At 39.6% G+C, this 16,580-nt stretch overlaps 2 protein-coding genes across 2 annotated transcripts; one reads left to right on the top strand and one right to left on the bottom strand.

Annotated features, from left to right (window-relative positions):
• The first annotated feature begins 2,780 nt into the window (after nt 1–2,780).
• Nucleotides 2,781–11,774, top strand: si:ch211-106e7.2. Its single transcript, XM_044035277.1, has 3 exons — nt 2,781–3,054; nt 6,264–9,916; nt 11,287–11,774. The coding sequence occupies exon 2, from the start codon at nt 6,390–6,392 to the stop codon at nt 9,885–9,887; it is 3,498 nt and encodes a 1,165-aa protein (XP_043891212.1). The 5' UTR covers nt 2,781–3,054; nt 6,264–6,389; the 3' UTR covers nt 9,888–9,916; nt 11,287–11,774.
• Nucleotides 11,775–12,482: 708 nt separating this feature from the next.
• On the bottom strand, nt 12,483–15,926 carry etfbkmt (electron transfer flavoprotein subunit beta lysine methyltransferase). Its single transcript, XM_044035434.1, has 3 exons — nt 15,527–15,926; nt 14,857–14,987; nt 12,483–12,879 (listed from the first exon to the last, which is right to left on the bottom strand). The coding sequence occupies exons 1-3, from the start codon at nt 15,829–15,831 to the stop codon at nt 12,530–12,532; spliced, it is 786 nt and encodes a 261-aa protein (XP_043891369.1). The 5' UTR covers nt 15,832–15,926; the 3' UTR covers nt 12,483–12,529.
• Between the last annotated feature and the right edge of the window lie 654 nt (nt 15,927–16,580).

Below are 16,580 nucleotides of genomic sequence, written 5' to 3' on the forward strand. Positions count from 1 at the left end.
AATGGTAAAGTATTTACAACATATAGTTTCCAAAATTACTCAAAAAATGTTTGTGCTTCATGTTCAGTGTGTTCGAAATATAATATTCAAGGAAGAATAAGACCACAAAGAGGACAATTTCCTAAGTACCCTTTTCAGGTCATTTGGATGGATTTCATTGAACTAAACAAATGGGAAGAGATATTGTTTAGTAATTAGGGTAGAAATTACGCCAACCTCCAGTAATGATGTAATTCCAGTAGCCAAAATATATCATTGAAAAAATATATTGTGACAATGGCCCACACTTTAGGACCCAGGTGATAACCCATTTAACAACTGTATATACAAATAAAAGATAAAGCTGTAAGAGAACTTGGAATAGAGACTGGAGTTGAGACAAACAAAGGATCAAGGATGGTGGGTTGGAGTGCAGCTTCTTTTGCAGCAACGTCAGCTCTTGCGTTCCCTAGAGAGACAGAATCTGAGTTGTTAGTATGGGCAAGGCATTTACAAACAGCAATTGAGGTTGGGAGCAAAATGGCATCTAGGAGAGCTGCGACCTTGTCATGATGGAGAATGGGATTTCTCCATCATTGAGAAAGGTCAGCCTTCGCTACCTCACCCCAATTCTTTGAATCAATTCATGGTTCAACTGATGAGACTTAAATGATGAAGAGCAGTGGAACAAAAAGCTTTATTCTATTTGTCACAGGTAATGGTATTCAGCACTGGTCTGCTCAGACATAGCTCCTGCAAGAGCTCAGTCTGAACAACAACAAAGTGAGATTTTCACAGAAATTTATACAATGTGCATGACCTCCTCCTATTGTCATTCTAACAGATGTAATCAATATTAATCAAGATTAGACTAGAAGTATGCAACTAAACAAGTTAAAAAGGAACTGTTTCAGCATTTAGATAAAGAACAACAATCAGGTACAGATAAGGCTATATCTGGTACTCTATCCAGTTCTTACAATACATCCATGAGCTTATCTAATTGTGCCTAGTTTCTTGTTTCTTCTTTTCTTTTTTATCTGTAAGGGGTTACTTTTTGGGACTCCTCATTCTCCTCAGGCACATTTGGGTGACTTCCAAACACGCATGTCCTCTAAATGAACTCCTCAGATGCACACGAACATGACCTCCAAACAAACTCTTCAGTAACACACTAATAGTGAGAGGGAGTGAACCATAGACAAGAGTTTCATGATTAGTGACAACAGCAAATCCAACTCTGTTGCGACCGGTTTGTGGGTCATCTACTACTGTTTGAGTGAAAGGTTTGGTAGGATCAGGTAGACCCAAAGACTCAGAGACTGGTGTTATGCCATCTACGGCTCCTTGTTTAAGTGGATATCTTGCATGATCTAAAGTCTGATTTTGGAGTAATGCCAACAGGTTCACAGTCTTTGATGAGGCCAACATCGTACTTACTAATAGCCCACAGTGTGTTAGGGACCTCCTGTAGGGCTGTAATAGCTGTTGCTTGTTCTTCGCTCGTTCCCAATTATCTGATGTGTGTTTTGCAAGTGTGATGTGTGGGACTGAATGGTCTATGGTGTACACATCACATTGAACTGGTGTGAGAGAGACTGATATAGCATATTTTTGTTGTGTCCAATAAATGTGTGTCTGTGGAGTAGGAGCAGTTAAAACTACTTAACAATCCTAAAAACGTGCGTTAATCTCCAACAACTACCAGGAGTCTCTTTACAAGTCACTAGTCATTTGCGTGTGTGAAAAACCCATGTTTTCACGCAGCCGTGCAGTGATGACTTCCCCCACATTGAGTAGGTACTTGTTTTGTAGTGGAGATGCAACTTAACCGTGCCGCGTCCTGCCATGCTGAGGTTCAAAGACATGCAGATTGGGGATTAGGTTGCCTAGACACTTTTAAATTGACCATAGGTGTGAATGCACTGTATGAAGAAGCGAAAAACTTAACACTGTAGTTCAAGAATCTCTGAAGATTTTGAGTGAAAAACAACCTTATGGGAATTGTCTCTGGTGTGATAAACTATGTGAAGAAACAGTACACGATGTATAAGTTGAGGATTTCGTTGTGTGACGCTGTTGATAATTCATGGCAAAAATAATGACAATCAAGTTAATAATAATCTATATTCTTATAAATGTACTCTGTTTTGTATATCTTTATAAATGGTGCTGCAAAGAGGCACATCTGAAAGAGGTCACAGAGGTCATGTGTGAAGTCACAGAAAGTTTACTGAGAGCCATGTTCGCGGGGTGACCTGTGAGGGTATGATACATACATAATATTGGAAATCACCCAATTTGGCAGTCACCCAAGGTAAGAGTAGCCAATAACAGTAGCCAATTAGAGTGAGAGGGAAAACACCCCCCTCACAGTGATAAAAACAAGGAAGAGAACAGAAGCTGAGACACCTTTAAATCAACTCCGGTCATTGAACCAATTCTGGTGATTTGATTCATTTACACTGAAAACAACTGCTTTACAAGTCACTAGTCACTCGTTTGTGAGTGTCACCGCAGTTTCACGCAGCCGTGCACTGATTGACTCCGTCCATGTTGAGTAGGTAGTCTTTTTGTAGTGGAGATCATGCAACCTAAACCGTGCAGTGTCGTGCTGTGCCAAGGCGAGTAGTGATGTGTCGTTCGTGAACGATTCGTTCAATATGAACTAATCTTTAATCAGTCGTCTCAGTGAGTGATTCGTTCATTTTCATGCAGTACCTTCCTTCGCCACACGATGGCAGTCAGTTTGCATAAGCTCAGCAGGACAGGAAACAGAAATGATTAGTTCAGGACTCACTCAACTGAGTGGTTCGTTCGTTCATTGTCATGCAGTACCTTCTCCCGATGACGTCACTGTGAGAACTTGAGTTGTTCTAGTGGGGAATTTCAACCAGGGCGGCAGGGCCAGGAGGAGGCGACTCTGTGCGCATTGAGTTGCAAGACAGCCTGGTGTGATGCCTCGCAGAACAACAGTTACTTCTCTCACATCAGCTCTAAACGGATTTAACGCAGGAAGAGGAAATCATTTTTACTACATATTCTCCATACAAGGAAGGAGCTCATCTTGACGCGGTAAGTAGCCGAGGAGAAATGAAAATAGTTTTCTGTCTACTTGCATGCAGTGGTCAAGCAAGTTATCCTAGGAGCATACTATGTGAACCACACCAACACATTAAGTGCACGCTTACATGGTTATTGCACATAATGTTAAACACTTTTATAAATAAAAAAAAACAAAAAAAACAGACTGTCTCAAAAATGGTACACTACAAATGCATGAAAACTCAGCATGATAATAGTCAGAGTCAGCATGAACAATACTATATCTGCTCATATTTGAGCAGAAATAACCTTTCAATTTCTCAAAAACTGTACAACAACATTTTATATAACCTACACGGAAGTTTCTGTTGTATCATACCTAACATCATATAATGCTATTCTATCTGTGCAAAAGTCCTCATTCAACTAGTCCATATGCACCAGCCTGTTGTTTAACACTCTTTCATGGCCAAGTAGGAGTAGGAGCAGTTAAAACTACTTAACAATTCTAAAAACGTGCGTTAATCTCCAACAACTACCAGGAGTCTCTTTACAAGTCACTAGTCATTTGCGTGTGTGAAAAACCCATGTTTTCACGCAGCCGTGCAGTGATGACTTCCCCCACATTGAGTAGGTACTTGTTTTGTAGTGGAGATGCAACTTAACCGTGCCGCGTCCTGCCATGCTGAGGTTCAAAGACATGCAGATTGGGGATTAGGTTGCCTAGACACTTTTAAATTGACCATAGGTGTGAATGCACTGTATGAAGAAGCGAAAAACTTAACACTGTAGTTCAAGAATCTCTGAAGATTTTGAGTGAAAAACAACCTTATGGGAATTGTCTCTGGTGTGATAAACTATGTGAAGAAACAGTACACGATGAATAAGTTGAGGATTTCGTTGTGTGACGCTGTTGATAATTCAAGATGAAAGATGAAATTAATTTGACACAATTTATCACCATTTAAAATAATAATAATAGCTTACATAAAGTTTATACATCTCTTTCGACTCTACCTCGATTAAGGCAACGACAAAAAAAAAAAGAAAAGAGAAAAAAAAGCTCTTACTTGTACATTGCACTTATGACTAGCACTTTATAGTTTGGCTTACTAGTAGCACTTACTTACTTCAAATGCATGCAATGTAATATACATTGGATTACTTGTAATGTATATTACATTACATGTCATTTTTTTATCCAAAGCGACTTACAATGTAATATACAGCTGATGCGGTGCACTCAGATAACATATTGATTTGAGTACACATTTTGGATTTTGCGGTTTGAAAGGGTGAGGGCAACAAGCAGCGCTCATGTGGGTTTCCTGGAACAAGTACATGTGCACAGATTCTATGAACTGAAAAACAAGAGAGTGAACAATAGGTGTATATATGGTAGCTAGAAGTTGTGCAAGCTGCAAAATTTGCACACTATGCAGCAACTGGAAAAGCAACCATGACATGTTTAAGCTGTATAACTGAAATGCTATAATGTTCTCAGTGTGTGTAAATGATTTTCCCATTACACCATGCACATCATATTTTATTCAGAGCTGCCTGGCATCCGTCATCACTCACATCAGCAGTGGAACTCTCTCCACTGTATCAAGAGAGATGGAGATGGTTGAGCACTGTTTTTATTGATAAGTGAAATAAAGGCATTTTTTGGACCATCATGAAAGATCTTGTTGGTATGGCCTGTATACCTCTGCACTTAACTTTATTATAGCTCTCTTTTTTTAAACTACCACCTTTTTACTTTTATATATCCTGTTGTGAGTTTTATATCTGAAATAGTCTCGTTACATGAACGAGACTATTTATGCTGCTATCTTGAGCAGATATCTTGTATCTCAATGGGATCTTTCTGGCTAAATTAAGGATTCATAAAATAAAATGAGCTTTAAAAAAAAAATCAAGACATTAGCATGAAAAAAAAACATTTTCCTTGTTGATGAGTTTTCTATTATTAAGGTTTTGGTAGTTGGTAGTTTTGGAAGTAGGCTCTTGAGTCCTTGATGAGTTACATTAGATGAAATTATTATATATAGGATATAGCACATGTAGCAGCTGAAAAACTCATATTTTTCATCTCTGGTGTGTGTGAGATAGAGGGGATGTATTTAGGGAAGTTAGGGGTCAGGGGTCGTCGGTTTCTTCAGGGGCCCTGTTTAGGTCAGGTTGAGTGGTTGTCTCAGGCATAAGGAATCTTCTGGTGTTTTCTTTCTTTCAGGAGTCACGTCAGTCTCAGTATTTTGACATTAGGATGTTTAGCAATTCTCTTTAATATTTTAAAAAGATTTTTATGTAGCTGCTTAGTTGGCTTATGCTTTTGGCCGGCTTTAATCGGTCAAAACATACAGCACTTCACATCACTCATCCGGAAATCTCTAAGTTCCATTCCTAAATTTTACAACCTTCTATTTAAACATCCGTACCGACCAACTGTCTTAACCTCTCAGTACATTATGCAGTATGTTAGACAGGAATGTACAGTCTGGTTAGCGAACATTTGTAAAATCAGAGGCGTATTACTTATTACATTTTCACATAATAAAGAAATCTAAATATATTTAGATCATACATGTATATTTAGATATCTAAATATAATACTACTACTACTAATAATAATGATGATAATAATAATACTAATAATGATAATAATAATAATCATCATGTACTTTATTTGACAAGTGTCACAAAGTGCTTAACAGTCCAATCAATCCTCTTATAAGGCATTTAACCTGGTGAGGTAAAGAAAAGAAAGTAACCCAACAGTTCACACAATGAGCACACACAGAGGAGTGGGAGGACAGAGGGGGAGCTGTCCTTATCTCATGACAGGTCTGAAGTAATTGCACTGGGTTATTGAGTGTCCCTGCACCAGATGTGGTGGAGGAAAATAATTTATTCATACAATGTGGTAAACCTAAACAAGGTTAAATGAAAATGTACAAAAGGTATGAACAAAGAAAACAGAAAAATGTAAGTTTCTGTTCACCTTTGTTGGTTTTTTCCTCCACAACAAATCAGCACAATTAGCCTGGTTTTTGAATGACCTGGGGCGACAGCAAGCTGTTTCCACACATTGCTGTATTGAAAACACTTCTCAATAGCAATCTCACTATTGCTCATCACAAAGTTAATTAATCAACCCAAAATATTCTGTAAAAATAATTAATTCATGGCCTTCATATTATATAACTATGTTAACATTGTCTTTTCTCTTTTTGTAGGGTGCTGATGAATGGACAGCCCCTAACAGTTGGGCCATCTTTACAAACTTCACAAGTCACCACTCAGCCTGTCACACTGTGACATTTCCAGCAGAAAATAACCTGTGTAAATACAGGATCACTAACATGGAATTTCAAAAAGCAAACTCGCTTCAAGATGAAGATTTCTGGATGTCCTGTTTCCAAATCTCAGCAGTTCCTAATTCAGCGAGATATAGAGAAAATAATCACCTTTTAAAAACTATACTCTCTAAAAAATTCATTTGTGCCCCTCAGAATCCTGCCCAGAATTCAAGAGCTGACATTCCAACCAACTTGAGTTTCCAACCCAAGCAAGGCCCTTACAACCAACCAACACATCCAGTACAGACACATCATGGTAGTGCATCATCTGGCGTCCAATATCAAAGAGTCCAGGAACCATTTTATCAAAATTTAAATGCGTCACAATCTAAATCCTACCCTACAGCTACCTCACCGTCACGTGAACAGATGTTTTGCAGTCGAACATTTGTGTCTCCCACTGCGCACCATCAACAGACTGGTAATATCCAGAATTATAGACGAAATGTCACACAGCAAAGTTTCTCTCCTGTCCTCCCTTCTTACAATGAGGTTCTGTCACAGCCTTACACTACACGATCCGCGGCAAATCGTCACATTTTGTGTAATTCAAGTGTGAGTCTGCAAAATCAGCAATACGTCTCTCATCAACTCAACTCTGCTCCTCACCGTGGAGGAGAGGCCAACTACTCTGTCAATTCAAACTCCTACACCCGCTGCTATGTACCCAACAGTGTTCAGAAGGAAACTAACACGCAACACTTAAAAGAGACCGCAGGTGCTCCACAGAAGCGATATGACTACCATGATGAGAACGCGATTGCAAGAATCGAGAATTATCTGTATGAATCGTACCCTACAAGTTCACCCCCGACAGGGAGGCAGTATCGCAGTGAGGACAAAATGATGTCTAAACAAATGGTGCAACCTACGACATTAAATTTTGCTGGACGTAGTAACTCAAATCCCACAACACCTGTACAGTATGTGCATATGTCAACAGCACAGCACATGAAAAACACGGTTCCTCAGAAACGCGCTGTACCACGTGTCACACAAACGGGTCAAAATGGAGCTCAAAATCACATCATCTCAAAGGCAGATTTTGGAAGCGATGCATCTCAGTCGATGCAGCTGCATCCACATAGAGCTGTGACTTTATCAACTGGAGTGAACAATCAAAATGACGGCTCCACTCATTCATCTCCTGGCTGTGTGAGCATGCGAGCTGTTGCTGTTGTTCAGCCACTGTCACAGGAAAGCCCCCAGGTTGGCAATAACTTGCAACTGGATGAGAGCACGGCAACTGATAAGTCATTGATTCACGGTGAAAACGTGATTTCACCAGCTGTCGCAAAAAAAGCTGAATATTTCAATGGATACAATAGACACCTGCAAAGCTCAAATCAAAAGTTGCCAGATATTCAGCATTCAGCAGCATCCAATGATGGGTCTGTTGTGTCAGACTCAGCTGGGCCTCAAGAGATGTCACAGGAACAAGTGGCTGGAGAGCAGTGTAATCCATCAGTGCCTCAAATGTCGATAACCTCTGAGGTGCCACAAACACAAAATTGGGAGAAAAACAAAGGTGAGACGTCAACAGATCCAAAGGCCTGTGTTACTGACCTGTCCTCAGTCCAAACAACCCCGTGGACAGCTGCTAAATTAGCCAACTTAATACAGGAGCTTGGAAAAGCCCAGGTGGAGTTACAAGACTCAAATGTCACATCTCTGAGAGATAAACTAAAGGCTCTCTTTTGGAAACGAGGGAATCAATTCTATCACATTATATCAAGCGTGATTAACTTGACTTATGTTGAAAATTTCTGCAAGAAACATCTAACATCAGACACGGTCATACTGTCACAGCTTAAAGAAAACTCTTTAAAGCAACTCCAAAATTACTATGTCCTCGAAGATGGTGAAGTTTATTCTGAACCACCTTATATATCATCATGGTTGAATGTCAATGAGCAGCTAGATGACATTGATAAAGAGTTTGGCTTCTCGTCGTCTTTATATGATCGTCTGCACACATGTAGCCAGTCAGATAAGGTTGGAGAAGACTCGTTTGAGATGCCCAACAAAGACCTTTTCCAAACAGAGCTGGTACCTGCTGATTCAGGTGAAGAAAATCCAGATTCCATTGTGAAAAGTACTTCGACCTGTCTCGATGAGAAAGGCAGCACTGATTCCAGTGACTCATATTACTCATTTGAAATTAAAGTTTTGCCCCCAGAGGAGGCCAAAAGTATATTTGAGCAACTACATAAAGCAAGTGCACAAAGTATGGACATAGACAGTCAGCCAGAGAGAGTCACAGAAAGCTCTATGGAGGATCGGCTACCTAACAATGAAGAAGTCACTGGGAGTGAATTAGATCACGGAAACAAGGACGTCTCCTCAATAGAAACATTTTGCTGCCTTGAATGGTGGATGGAAACAATTATTGGGTCAGAAAGTCCTGTGAAATGCAACTGCAAGAAAAAGCTAAGCGGTAAAGCTTGTACTGAAAAGAACCCTAATAAAGAAGAGATGATGGTTCAAGATGACTCGAACCTGTGTGTGATCAAGTTGGACAGAAAAGGAGAAGCACAGGAAAAGGCAGAGGAGAACGGCTGCAATCAAAACACGACATCGCGTTGTTCTGCTTTATCCGACGATCTCTGTAGTCGCTTAACTGGAGATGGTGAGAAACCTCAGTCTAAGCCTGAAAAAGGCATCGATGACGGCTGGTCAAGCATTGGAGATGAAGACCTCTCCAGCAGTCAAAGTGAAATTCCCAGTTACAATCCTCACTCTGCCAGTGTGGTTTCAGTTCCTGAGGAAGCATGTGTACAAGAACTCTGTGAATCAGCAGGTGTTGGTCTGGCAAGAAATTCAGACTGTTGCAACCAAGAATTCAAAAAGGTCTTCAGTGAACAAGTGGCAGTTAGAAAAAAAAGAAAGAAAAAACACAGTCATAAATTTTTTTATCCATTCCCAAAGAAACCAAAGACACACAGAGATTCCGAGCCTGTCCTCAGACACGTTGAATGTAAGAAGGTTTCTGCTGATGCTACCGATGAACCTTCAGACTCAAATGTCAAAAATGCTGAGCTGATGCTGTTTGGCTCAAAACGTCAATTGGAAATCATTTCATTTGGCGGCGGAACGAGTAATGTTTCGCCTCCCAAAACGCTCAGTGTGAATCTCAGCAAACCCTCGAGGCACAAGTCCAGTGTTGCTACACCTGAATATTCAGCAAAACAAATGGTTCATGATACATGGAGGAGAAGTTATCTACCAATTACAATGAGACTCAATGGGAAACTGAAATTAATGACGCCTGCTTCTTATCCTCAATCCGAGGTGATTTGCAACACCAAGGAGCCCTCTAAAAGAAAAACCAAGCACCGCCCAAGACTAAAGAAGAGGCAACGTCTCGCTAAGAAAGTCAAGCTTGTGGAGGAGGATGTGGTTCCACTCAAACAACCTGATCAACAGAGAAGTGGTGATGACAATCGAAGCAATTGCAGTGTGTCACCCCGACTCGTTCAACGGATGAATCCAACACTATAGGAGAAAGGACGCCACAATTAACACATCAGGTAAAGCATAGAGGTTTAGCAGCGTTAAGCTATATTCATACACATTCATACGCCTGCTGTTCACACTAACAGAGTGTTTTAGAGCCCCAAACACTGAGGTGTTTTTACTTTGAAAACTCTGGGTTTGGAAATGATGAAAGCAGTTAGGCTACTCAGAGTAACTTTTAAATGTAAACAAATGTCTGTGACATTAATTTTTAACAATTAGTTAAGACAACACTGATTAATCCAATCAGATCCACATGACTCTTGTGTTTCTTTGGTCTCTTTGGTAATACATAAATAATGGAGAACTGTTTATCTGGAATCCTGTGACACTATGAAACGATGCTATATTCAAGGTTGCCTCTAGCTTTTGTGTTCATTCTTTGCCAGGAATGCCAATCAGAGCCTGATAAGATAACAGTGAATCATACCAGAGACAGTTTGTGTTTGGGTTGTAATGAAATATGTTAAGGTCATGAGACAGACGACTATTATGTTGCCTCAGTACTGAGCTGCTTTCAATAAGTTCTTCACCTATTCCCAAAGCCTTGGTGACAGAAAACACCCCAACTTATTCTCATACAACTTGACTCTCCACTGTGATCCATATGCTTTCTTATCAATTATTTTCAGCTAATAAAAGAAATCCCTTCTTTTTCATCATTGTTGTTCTGCTGAATGTGACTTTTTTAAAACCACTAACTAAAATAAAAAATGTGATTTTTAGGGTGTCTTATTATGGACACTGATCATCTTTGCCCAGATCCTAATGTGAAATGCCAATTTCGAATGAATTATGAATTATTCATAATTATTCATGTTACCAACTGGTGACTCATCTTTGTTTTGCAAATCAGTCATAGTCATACCTTTCAGTTAGAGTCAGTGGGTTAGTTCTTCTCATCGTCTAGTTGTTTTTAGTCAGACTATAGGTGGTGAGTCGATGGTGTAGAAAGAAACCCCTCTGACACAGGACTCGTACGGAACAAAGGGATTTTATTTGGTTACAAGTCAGGCATCAGACCAAGCTCTGAACAATTCTGCCCGCAGAAGAGCAGGTCTATACTTTTAAAGATTTCTCTGGCATCCTTATCTTAAACCCCACTTTTGAGGGTCGCCCCTTTCTCCTGTTTTCTAGGGGCCCCAACTTGTCAAGTTGTGTCAGCCCGTTCTATACATTCTCACGATCATACATCTTGGGTGCACAGGTTTTGACATCAGTGCCATTTAGTCAACACAGGAAGCATCTGTGCTTCTTTGACAAGCATTGTTTCAGGATTGGCATACAGGCATCTGTTGTAACCAGATTGTAGGTGATGCAATGTCAACCCTCTGTTTACTTCTTCTTCTGCACCTTTAACACACTACTACCTTTTTTCCTTCAGGACCATGGCATGTGCATCCCGAGACCCTCGTCATGTTTTAAAAAAAGGGACGTGGAGAAGTACAGACACAGCAAGTGGTCAGTGTGTATCAGTGTGTTTCAACGTGTTGACCTGTAGCTGTACGATAAACACAGCATCCAGCCACTCTATGTGATATAGATTTTTCTATGTGAGTTATTGGATCATTGACAGCCTAAGTACATAGACAAGACGACTTTATTGTTTTGTCTACGATGACACTCTTCAGGTTGTTTCACCGTTAATCCATGAAGACACAATCATCCACCAATATATAACGTGCAAACAGTGTTCAACTAATTTAGTTTGTGCACACCTTTGTTTTAAGTCACTCCTGTATGACATGGCATTTTCTCTTTGCACTTTCATTTATTGACATTTACGCAAAGGGAACATTTTCTACGAATGAGCCTGTTACCTATTTATTTTTATATAATACTTAGTCTTTTATATGTTTTTTTTTTTAAATAAATGTTTATTTTTATGTATAATGTAGTCTTTTTTTTTAATGTTCCTCAGCTTGTACATTTTAAATGTTAACTCTGTGTATGTTTTTACAAGACCCTTCTCTATTGTACTGTTTGTAGAGTGTTTAAAGAGGACTCTTTTAACTCTCTTTGGAGAGTTATCTGGTGTTACACTGTTGGAAGGGGTGTAAGCAGACAATTTTTGCATGAAGAGTATAATAATAATGAATGATAAAATGTCTTCTTGTCATTTTCTTGTACTCAAGACATTAAAGCACACACTGATTCAGCTGTTTTAAATCCAGCTATGGCTCCTGTGGTATTAATTGTCCTTATCAACTATCTGATCAAAGGTCAGTGTTATGGACCATATTTTTGAGAACAAGTTTTCTACTAAAGTCATACTGGTAAAGCATTAAAAAATAGTTGGCTCTAATACTCGTCTTTCAGATAATGTTGCCACGTTAAGTTGAGCTTAAATAATGCAAACATCGCCTCAAATAAAAAAAGCTACAACAGCAGAGTAGACCCCTATTTGAAAAAAACTGAAGATCCACAACCTAAACATAATCTAATATATATATACTGTTTAAGTGTATGTTTATGGATAAAGATTCTGTAACATGATGAATGCCACACAGCATCGGTGTATTAAAGTGACCCTTAAAGAGCGTCAAACTACATGGATGAAATTCAGATAAGTTCAGATAATTAAATAAAGAAATAATAAGTTTATTGATGAAAGTGGGTGCAGGAGTTCAGAGTTCAGGACTGTAGGACCAGACACAGCTGAAAGTCAGACCATAATTTTCCTCTCTGACAGATTCAGGCAGCTCAAACTGAGCTTGCTGATGCAGGAGTCGTCGGATGTCGTGTCCCTCAAACTGGGCTCTCCCAGGATCTCCGACCAGGACTCGGGTGCCGTGGGTCTTGATGCAGCGATCCAACCAGCCGTGGAGGCTGGTGGCAAGCGCCTCGTCGTAGAACATGTCACCCAGGAGAATCAAGTCAAATCTCTCTGGCTCTGAACCAATCATGTTGTTAGTCACACAAATGGGAGGCTCCACACCGTTCAGCTCGCAGTTCATGTGGGTTGCAATGGCAGCAACTGTCACACAAAATGCTAGAGTTAGTACGTTCTTCCCACCTCAGCAAATAAAATGTTGTGTGTGTGTTTTTAACCACAACACAAAAACAAGAGTGCATGCAGGTGTGATATTCATCTAAATGTATATAATTTACACAGGAAACATGTTTAATCTTTAATTTAATAATTCAATGCACAGTATGTAATATCTGCCACTAGGGGCCTCTCAATCCGAACAACAAAATACCTCGTTTTTTTTTTTAAGAGAGCAACATGGGATCATCTACGATTAATGATTCAAGTTCATGTACACAGTCAAAACATAGGGTTAACCCTAACCCCTTCTTACATCACTGTTCTCCCAAGTACCAACAAAAAACAATTCAACAAAGAATCAGACAGGCATGCATTAATCATTTTTTATTTTTTAAAGGAAGAATTAATGAAGAGTAGAGATTTCATGTTCGTTTGCTACAAATAAGAGCATCTAAAGAGTTCATTTAGAGGACATGTTTGTGTGTGTTTTACTATTTAACACCTGCATGTTCTTGGAAGTAACCCAACAAAAATATCAAGATGTCCCTGCACGAGTTTGCCAGTCACCCAAAGGTCAGGCTCAGAGAGCTGAGGAGTCCCAAAACTATGACCAAAGCTACTCGTGGGTGTCATGGCATATTATATGCACACAGACGTTTCTTTAGGTCACACAAGGTTTAGTGGATATATGTTTCTTGGGTCACACGAGGTGTAGAGGGCAATTATAAGCTTCCCGTTTCATCTCAAGGTCCCTGTCCTCCCAAGAAACTACCTGTTCTCTACTGATATCTGCTAGTTTTTCACAACAGCTTATTGGCATCATATCAGACAACTACTCTATCTAATGAACCTTCTGTTCTTCTATATCACGTACACATACTGCTGAAGACATGTTTATATACGCCCTGTTTCTCTCTGCTCAGTGTTGTTCACTTTGCAGACTCTTCGACTCTGTAAACTGTGCTCCTCTGGTTGCAACTCAGATTAAATCAACTTGCTTGTATTCATCCGACTCAGTTCTCGTGCTTCATCTCACTCACAAAAGTTCCCACAACATGGGAGACTCAGTGATGCTCAGTGGACTGTTGGTTGGTCAGTGTAACAGTGTCATGCTGTGCACTCACCTTGGTGTTTGATTGTGAATTCAGAATAAAATGCTTTTTGATCTGAAGGATAACTCTTTATTTTTTTTCTGCAACAATAGCTGATGTATCAAGATAAAAAAAAAAACTAGTTGATTTTCTCAAGAAACCCCACCACGACAGGAATATGAAGGTTTTCACCCTCTCCACCTCAGTCTCACCTATCCCTGTGCTCACAGTTATGATTGCTGATTCCTATTCCCTAACCTGTCTGACTGTGGCCTGTTGCAGAGCAATAGTGACAGACAGTCCAGGTGCACAGAGAGTTTGTATGGAATGACCATATTGAACGCAGAGCTGTGGTCAATGAAGAGCATCCTCACGTAAGTGTCCTTGCCCTGTGAGGGCGATGTGGATGGCATCATTGACAGCATCCTCTCTGGACCGGTTTCTGTTGTTTGTTTAAAACTTTAAAGTTTAGGACTTAAACACTTTAGCAAGGTAATTAAGTATTATGACCAAATGTTGAAGTCCTGCCTTGTAGTGGGGTTCTCTGTCACAGATCATGTTTACAGTTCTGTCTATCTCTAGAACACTGGGTCACTGTGGAGTGTGTTGTTTCCTTTCTTTTTTTGTAGATTTTTGGGTATTTCAATTATTTGAAGTTTTAGAAAGCATAATATCAAGAATGTGATATAACTGGTGACTTATGTGCTTAACCTGCTTATGCTGTCATCCCAATTAAAGACAATTTGACATGTTTCACTGTAAATAACCTACTATCGTGACCAAATGGTTAATATTTATAAAACATACTATATGATACAACAAGAATGTCAGGTTCAGTAAAAAAATAAAGACTATAAAACTTCATGCATACCAGGGTCGATGTCATTGGCAACAACATGAGCTGCACCACATAGTTTTGCAACGATAGCTGAGGCTCCACAGCCGCTTCCCACATCCAGGACTTTCTTATCTTGACACACTTCAGGATTGTCCAGGAGAAACCTGCGGGGGAGGACCATGGTCAGTTTTATGAAGGTCAGGTCACATGCTCAACGAAGGAGCACCTGGCTGGTGCGATGGAAGTGGAACAATAAACATTTAGAAACATTAAGGTTGGTCTTCTAATGGAAAACAAACAGTTTGGAAATAACAATTTGTTTCTTTTGGTGTATTCCATTCATGAAAGTCAGTTTTTAAAGACTTTCTGAATCAATTAGTATTACATTAAAAACAGGTTTCAATATTGTAAATTCAAAAAAGCCCAACTACTTATTCTTCTTTTTGTTTTCATATATTAATGCCCTGTATTATAATGCAATTTTGTATCATGGTTTTGTTTGCCATGAGAAATTATACAAAGCAGCAACAATGTTGTGTCTTGGCCACTGTTGAACATTGTCTCTTACTTTCTGCACTTTAATCTTACTGTTATTGTTGTGTGGCTGGCATTGACCTGTCAAGTGACTGAAGACTTGCATATTTACATGTATACAGTATGTGCATTAACATCCACGTCCCCTTAGTGGGGAATCTGACCTTACCTGGACAGTGCCTGTCCTCCCGGCCAGTATATGGCCCAGTATGGGTCATCGAAGGGCCACAGCTCTGGTCTTTCTCGCCAGAACCTGCAGTTTGGGGTGAAGAGTCTGAGTTTGAGCTCAGGAGTCAGACTGTGCTCTCCAGCTGTCTCTGTGTTCTCTGATATAAATGTGCGGACAGAGTCGTGAGGCCTACAGCTGCTGGAGAGACACCGGTGTATCTGTCTGTTTGTCTGTGTAGTTGCGCTGAATAATAGTTTAACATGACGAGTACATTTCAGACTCTTGACAAGTCCAACCATTATCATAACATGCTTTCCACACGAGCGCAAAATAAACGAGGGACGAGCGTCCCACGTTCCTACTGAAACCGGAACACTCAATATGAGTTCCGCTAAAAAAGGTTCTGACTGTCAGGGACGTAACAACAACAACCTTTCGAGAGTGGGCACTGCTTCTTTTAATTATCAAATCTGTGAGTTCACAGTATTAAAGGTGCAGTGCCTAACAATGAGAAGGGTTGTTATGAGGTGTCTGCCTATATAAACATAAATAAACCAAAAATATTGTCTACACCAGAGCGAACAGCTTTTCTCACAATCAAGACGTTTTGATATGTGATTGGTAAATAAAAGTTTATTTGTTGAAGAAAGCAAGTGTGTCTCCTTGCAGTGAATTATCTTGCTTGACAGAAGCGGGGATAACTAGCAGTAAAGCTAAAAAATACTTAAATTATATCTAATATTCAAATATATAACCAGCTTTCTTTCTGTTTTCTGTAGTGGTTTAAGATAACAATTAACCAATAGTCAAGCTGTGAACAAATGCTGGGGGGATTATAAAGTAGGAAGGGGTCAACATGAGGGTTGACCCCTATTGGTCATAAAACATTTTGATAACATCTACTGGGGTCATAAACATTGGGTATTATGTTTGTTCTTGTTGTAACTTTGATGTTTTCTTGTTTTTGTAAGGTACTCAGATGTTGCTGTATAAATGGTGAAGCTGGAAGAAAGGGAGAGCGAACATATAATAGACCGTCTTGGTGACATAGTCT

This window comes from Solea senegalensis, linkage group LG10, assembly GCF_019176455.1.
Source record: "Solea senegalensis isolate Sse05_10M linkage group LG10, IFAPA_SoseM_1, whole genome shotgun sequence".
NCBI lineage: Eukaryota > Metazoa > Chordata > Actinopteri > Pleuronectiformes > Soleidae > Solea > Solea senegalensis.

Excerpts from the sequence above, each read along its gene's own strand:
- etfbkmt (XM_044035434.1), bottom strand. The coding sequence starts at position 15,831 with ATGATAATGGTTGGACTTGTCAAGAGTCTGAAATGTACTCGTCATGTT. Across the intron at positions 14,988-15,526 it reads GGAGGACAGGCACTGTCCAG|GTTTCTCCTGGACAATCCTG; the intron begins GTAAGGTCAGAT and ends CCTCCCCCGCAG. Across the intron at positions 12,880-14,856 it reads TGCCAATGACATCGACCCTG|TTGCTGCCATTGCAACCCAC; the intron begins GTATGCATGAAG and ends TTTGTGTGACAG.
- si:ch211-106e7.2 (XM_044035277.1), top strand. The coding sequence starts at position 6,390 with ATGGAATTTCAAAAAGCAAACTCGCTTCAAGATGAAGATTTCTGGATG.